This window comes from Chenopodium quinoa, unplaced genomic scaffold, assembly GCF_001683475.1.
Source record: "Chenopodium quinoa cultivar QQ74 unplaced genomic scaffold, ASM168347v1, whole genome shotgun sequence".
Taxonomy (NCBI): domain Eukaryota; kingdom Viridiplantae; phylum Streptophyta; class Magnoliopsida; order Caryophyllales; family Amaranthaceae; genus Chenopodium; species Chenopodium quinoa.
The window spans coordinates 3,035,943-3,042,895 of record NW_018744497.1 but is presented as its reverse complement, the minus strand read 5'-3'; the positions used below and the strand labels follow the sequence as shown (position 1 = coordinate 3,042,895).

Here is a 6,953-nt window from a genome sequence, read left to right as displayed (position 1 = left end):
CTTGGCCAAGTTCGAATCATGCCCAAGTAGCTTGCTTAAACTCCCTGTTTTGTAACTTAGCCAATTTTCGCTATTTCTAACTAATTTCAATCGTCACCAACGCCTTATGTCTCCAAAATTCAACCTACAAAAATCAAAAGAAACAATTAGTCATGGAAAAATGCTAAAATTAAAAGAAAAGAAAATAAAAGAAAAATGAAGAAAAGGTTAGGAATCTGGGTTGCCTCCTGGGAAGCTCTCTTTTAACGTCATTAGCATAACGGTCTCCACCTATTAAGGTGGGTTGTAGAGAACCATCTTATGAACGAGGCCAACAAAAACACCATCGTAATAACGTTTAAGTTTATGGCCATTGACCTTGAATGAGGATGAGGATATAAAGGTGATATTTCAACCACTCCATGAGGAAAAACACCTTGGACCAAGAACAGACCTTTGGACATGAGTTTCCCGAGAAACAATTTCATCTTAGAATTTTAGAGGACCTTATCACCAACATTGAACTCCTTCTTCTCGATGAGCTTGTCATGTAATTCCTTAGAACGGGCCTTGTAGATGCTAGCACAATCATAAGCATCGAACGTAAGCTCCTCAAGATCATGAAGATCAAGCCATCGTTGTTCACCCGCACTAGCTAAATCAAAATTAATCTTCTTGATGGCCCATTGAGCACGGTGCTCAAGCTCTACCGAGAGGTGACAAGATTTATCATAGATAAGGCGGTAAGGTGTTGTGCTAATAGGGGTCTTGAAGGCCGTTTTATAGGCCCAAAGAGCATCATCAAGCTTTTTCGACCAATCTTTCCTATTCTTAGCAACCGTCTTCTCAAGGATTAACTTGATTTGACGATTAAACACTTCAACTTGTCCACTACTTTTTGGATGATAGGGAAGACCGAACCTTTGATGCACCCCATGTTTTCTTAACATCTTTTTAAAAGCCTTGTGCACAAAATGCGAACCATTATCACTAGTAACCGCCCTAAGAACTCCGAACCTCGGAAATATGATCTTCTTGAACAATTTCAATACCACCTTGTGATCGTTGGTTGGGGAGGCAATGGCTTCAACTCATTTTGAAACATAATCGATCACCACAAGTATTTATTGATTTCCATAAGAAGAAGGGAATGATCCCGTGAAATCGATGCCCTACACATCAAACACCTCTAGCTCAAGAATAGGTTGTTGATGCATTTCATTCCTCTTTAAGATGTTTTCGGTTCGTTGGCATCGATCACAAGTCTTTATAAAACCCCAAGTATCCTTAAAGAGATGTGGCCACCACAAGCCACATAGAAGAATCTTAGAGGCGGTTTTTGAAACTCCCATATGGCCACCACTAGGGTCGGTGTGGCACATCTTCAAGACACATGAAACCTCCTTATTTAGGAGACAACGTCGTAACAAACCATCAACTCCAAGCTTGTATAAAATATTATCGTCCCATAAATAGTGCCTAGACTCTCTCTTGAGCTTCTTTCTTCGATTCTTGGAAAAGAAAGGTGGAAACTCTCCACAAGCAAGATAGTTCACCAAATCGGTAAACCAAGGGAGTTCCTTCACCACTATAACATACAAAGAGTTATCAAGCATCCTATCACCAATAGGTGAACCATCATCATGGATTTGAAAGTCTTCAAGCCTAGAAACATGATCCGCTACCACATTTTCCGCACCCTTCTTATCTCTTATCTCAATGTAAAAAGTTTGAAGCTCAAGTACCCAACTAATAAGCCTTGGCTTTGAATCCTTCTTGGCCATAAGATACTTGAGAGTCGCATGATCCGTGAAGACTATGGTTTTAGAACCAATGAAGTAATTTCAGAACTTCTCAAAGGCATGCACAATAGCCAAGAACTCTTTTTCCGTAGTGGTATAGTTTTGTTGGGCACCACTCAAAGTCTTAGACATTTAATAGATGACATGAAGCTTCTTGTTAACCCTTTGACCTAAAACACCTCCAATTGCTGAGTCACTTACATCACACATGAGCTCAAAGGGTAACTCCAATCTTGGTGCTTGGACAATGGGGGTAGAGATCAAAGCACTCTTTAACTTATTGAAAGCTTCTAAGCACCTATCATTAAAATTGAACTCGGCATCTTTTTGGAGAAGATCATTGAGGGGCTTTGCAATGAGAGAAAAATCCTTGATAAACCTCCTATAAAAGTCTGCATGCCCTAAGAAAGATCTCACACTCTTCACATTAACCGGAGGTGGTAGCTTTTCAATGACTTCAATCTTTACCTTGTCCACCTCAATACCCCTATGTGAGATCTTACGGTCAAGGACTATTCTTTCCTCAACCATGAAATGGAACTTCTCCCAATTCAAGACTAAGTTCACCTTTTCGTACCTAGCCAAGCATCTACCAAGATTTGCAAGACAATTCTCAAAGGAAGTACCACCCATCGAGAAATCATCCATAAAGACCTTCATCTCATCTTCCAACATATCTCCAAAAATGCTCATCGTGCATCGTTCGTAGGTGGAGGGGGCATTGCAAAGCCAAAATGGCATCCTCGTATACGCAAAAGTTCCATATGGGCAAGTAAAAGTTGCTTTCTCTAGGTCATCCAGGTGAATGGGAATTCGAAAGAACCCGGAATAACCGTCAAGAAAGCAATAATACTTATGCCTAGTTAGTCGCTCAAGCATTTGGTCTATAGAGGGAAGGGGAAAGTGGTTCTTCTTGGTGGATGTGTTTAGACGTCTAAAGTCTATGCACATCCGCCATCCTGTGACCGTTCTAGTAATGAGCTCACCTCTCTCATTCTCTACTACGGTCATACCTCTCATCTTTGGCACAACATGCAGCAGCGAAACCCACCTTGAACTCGAGATGGGGAAGATGATTCCCGCATCAAGGAGCTTCGTAATTTCCTTCTTCACTACCTCCCCCATTTGAAGGTGTAGCTTTCGTTGCCTTTTGATGCACGGTGAGGCACCATCCTCAAGAGTAATGTGGTGCATGCATAAGGCGGGGCTTATGCCCTTGAGGTCATCAATGGTATAGCCTAATGCGCCTTGGTGTTTTCTCAACACACCACATAACTCTTGAGCTTGGCTCTCACTCAAGGAGGAGCTAACAATCACGGGGAAAATTCAAGTTAGGACCTAGGAATTCATACCTAAGATGTGATGCATCTTGGCTTGTTGTTGTCACTTGTAATTGGAACACCTTTACCTTCCTTTGTTGTTGCCACTTATAATGCATCTTGGCTTGTAATTCCCATGCAAATTTGCTCATCAATTTCCTCTATGCTTCCATCTAGCATGTCTTTATACAATTCCATCTCCTTGCTTGGAAGTTGGAACACCTATCTTTTCCTTATTCAACAAGACATTCTCAAGGCCATCGTTAGAAGTGAGCAAGTGCTCATGCATAGAACTCACAACATGATCTACAGAATCATTCATCATGTAATTTTCTAGGGATAAACATGGATATTTCATGCTTTCATTCAAATCAAATTCAATAACCTCATCTCCTACTTTAAGTGATATCTTAGCACTTGTAGAAACCTACTTTTAACCTCCTATCCCGACGGGAAGTACGATGATATTATAAAAACTCGTTCTTCATGCTCGATCAAAGTGGAAGTGTTTATGGACTCTGAAATGCATTATGAAGTAAGTTATAACCTGTAATTGAGAAGTTATAACCTGAAATGCATTATGAAGTAAGTTATCTTAAATCCTAGTCCAATTACTAATTAGGCCTAAAACATGTTCATACATGAAAGGAATGGTGTCCTTCGAACAAGTGTATTATTTCGATAGCGGGTTTGGAATTATTAGAAAGCTAATTATTCAGTGAGGTCAAGTGATCGGAATGCCTAACTGGAGGCTGTTTCCAATTAGTAATATTAATTCATAATCTTAACCAAACCCTTCGGGTCACACCCAATCGAGTAACCAAACCGAAACGACGAATTAATACGAAGGATTAAATGAGTCATTAGAGTGTTACAAACATAGACGTCGGATTCCGAGCTTAGAGCATCGAAACCGAGAATCATAAGTCAAGTCGAATTTAGGAATCCACGAGACGCGAAATCAAGCAAATAACAAGTTACAAATATACACCAAGCCACGGAATGCCCGAGCAATCCAAGGGCCAAGGGCAATATAGCTAGCCAAGGCCACTACAAAGCAAGGCTCAGCCGCAACCTCAGCATGCCTAACATGGCCGAGCATGCCTTGCGCGCATCGCAAGGCCAGGATTGCTGGCCGCATATGCTAGGCGAGCTAGCAGCACCATCGCAAGGCCAACAACACACAAGAGCTCGCTGGGCCTCGCACATGGTCGCAGCGAGTGTGCGAGCTTGCTAAAAATAGCAGCGCATGCATGCGAGCATCGTAAGCTAGCAACGCTAGCTAGTTGGCTGGTGCGGCATGGCCAGCATCGCTGGCATGCTAGCATGCTAGTGCCTCGCACACTGCAGCCCGCAAGAAAGCACAGCTTGCTGGGCCGTGCTAGTGCATCACAACACCCAGCAGCAGCCCGCATGCGTGCGTGGCTTGCGAGCTGGGCTACGCGCAAGAACAACTCCTCGCTGGCAGGCTCAATTGAGCACCAGGTCGCCAGCATGGCGCACCTTGGTGCCCAAGGCTGGGAGCCAGGTGGGGAGCTTCGATAGGGCCTGTATGGAGAAGCCGGTTTGTGTGAGTTTTATTGGGGAGCAAGGGGAGGGTTGTCCTCCCTTGTGGTCCTCACCTAACCCCTTGCTCTGCACTTGACACTTGTTGTTTGTTGATTCATTTGTATTTTAATTTGATTTTAGAATTAAATTAAATTGAATAAATGCCTTTTTACCAACTCTCCCACATTGATGGGAGATTGGAATTCAAGGGCTTCTTTCCCTATAAATAACGATCATTTGGCATTAGGAAAGGGCACTTGAGTTGTGACCTTGAAAGGATCTCCACAAGCGAGAATACTTTCGTTCTAATACTCTAAGTACTTTTGGTCTAGCCCCGACTAAGCTTCGGGGTAGGGGTCGTTCAGGTCAGGTCTCGAGGGTGAGAGCTGTTGAAGTCTTGCGTATTTGCGAAGCTATATGCTTTCAAGTACGAGCTCTTAGAAAGAGAGAAGCATCCATCAAGGGTATGATCGTCTTTTCTTCTTTATCTCTCCTTTTTAATTAATTATGTGATTGTTAATTAATTAATATGCATGTTTAGTTACTTTAATTTGTGTGCGGATTTTGGGTTCATTCCGCGTAGTGTCGGACACTACGAAACCCAACAATAGTTGTCAAAATTATCTTGGTTGTGGTAATTTCTATTACCTTGACCTTTTTTATTATCAAACCGAAATCCATTGTTATTCGACACATAGTTCACATGCTCATTCTCATTACTATCAAAGTCATCACATACATCTGAAAAAAAGTGAGGGAAATTAGATGTATCATGATCATATGAACCACACACATCACAAAACAAGCATCCACTAGGCATGTTATTAGAAGAGGAAGGAGGGGTAGGGTTAGAATATGTACCTATAGACATCTAAAAATGTCTCCCCAAAACTAAACCCGATGATGAACACCCTTTCACCGTCATTATTTCTCGGGTTGAGTGTTTAATCTTTGGAGTGCTCAAATCCATATTTAATCCAATACATTTCATAAATCAACCCAATTCTTAGCCCATTTCCCCAAGCCATAACTTATTTCCCTCTTTTCATGTCTACGTCAAAAAACCGAGCTAAACTGATTTTTTGGCCCTATAATTTTGATCCAAATATTATTAGGTTGGATAGGAATTGAAATAATCTTTTCAACGGTATATCATAAGCCCAATTCCGAAGTAAAATGAAGAAGATATGAACAAAACACTAAAACTCGACCCAAAATCGACACCCTTGCACTAAAACGGCCATATTTTAAAATCCACAAAATATTTTTACCTGATTTATATTGGGTTGGAAAGTAGACTTGAATATCTTTCTAAATATATATTATATGCCTTATTCATATTTATGTATCAAAAGTTATCATAGATTTAAAAACACGTAAAAACTAGAAATTACCGCGCCACGACAGTTTCTGCCGCACAACGGCAAATTTTGCCGCCAAAAGGCAATTTTCAGTAACACGACAATTTCTAGGGTTTGTATCTTCGCGGCACTTTGTTTCTAGGGTTCCGTACCTCACCCCTCACATTCTCTCTATACATACGAGGCTAATTTCTCAATTTCGGGGCACCAACACACATTCTAATCTCTCTCTCTCTCATATTCTAAGCCTTAAACATATTTTCCTAATTACACCATTCATCCCTTAAGCACTCCTAGAGTCCTTACAACACCCAAAGTTCCATAATTAAACCAAGGCGTGAAAGGTAGAACCGATTGAGGGTTTGGACCAAATCAACTTTACTTTAATTTAATTTAATTTCCATTGTTGTTTATTATTTTCCTTGAAGTTACTAATGTGTTTTATTGTTTTATAGTTGCAAGCAAAAGCAATCAAAGTAAGAAATCAAGTTCCTTTTGTTCCTGTTATATTTATAATGCTTTTGTGTATGTTTTTCATATGCTAATCATTATTTTTATGGTTAAATTGCTTCCAATATTATTGTTTATTCTATTGTTATTGTTGATCACCATAGATTGCATGTTTAAAAGGAAATATGTAATTAAATATAACGACTAATAAGATAATCTGGACAACTGGTTTAGGATCCTTTTTAATCTTGTTGCTTAATCAAGTGATCACTAATATTTTAGAATTATATGTTGCTTTAACATTCAACCAATTTAGCGTAATATTAGTTTGGAGTAAATTGAATATTTGTTTGTATGCCTTAGAGATCGCAGAAATTACTTTTCACAATAAGAATCGAGTAGAGGCCAATACGGGCGAATGTGACTCCATGACTCACTTCGTACCATCATCCCCAATCCTCCTTTCGTAGTTTCGAACCATATAAAGTTAGTAA

At 40.3% G+C, this 6,953-nt stretch overlaps 1 protein-coding gene across 1 annotated transcript; it reads right to left on the bottom strand.

The window, feature by feature from the left end:
* Positions 1-476: 476 nt before the first annotated feature.
* Positions 477-929, bottom strand: LOC110697736. The gene has a single exon (XM_021875113.1). It carries the CDS (start codon positions 927-929, stop codon positions 477-479), a length of 453 nt encoding a protein of 150 aa, XP_021730805.1.
* Positions 930-6,953: the final 6,024 nt, after the last annotated feature.

Bases quoted from the DNA above. Each gene is read 5' to 3' on its own strand.
- LOC110697736 (XM_021875113.1), bottom strand. From the start codon at position 929: ATGTTAAGAAAACATGGGGTGCATCAAAGGTTCGGTCTTCCCTATCAT.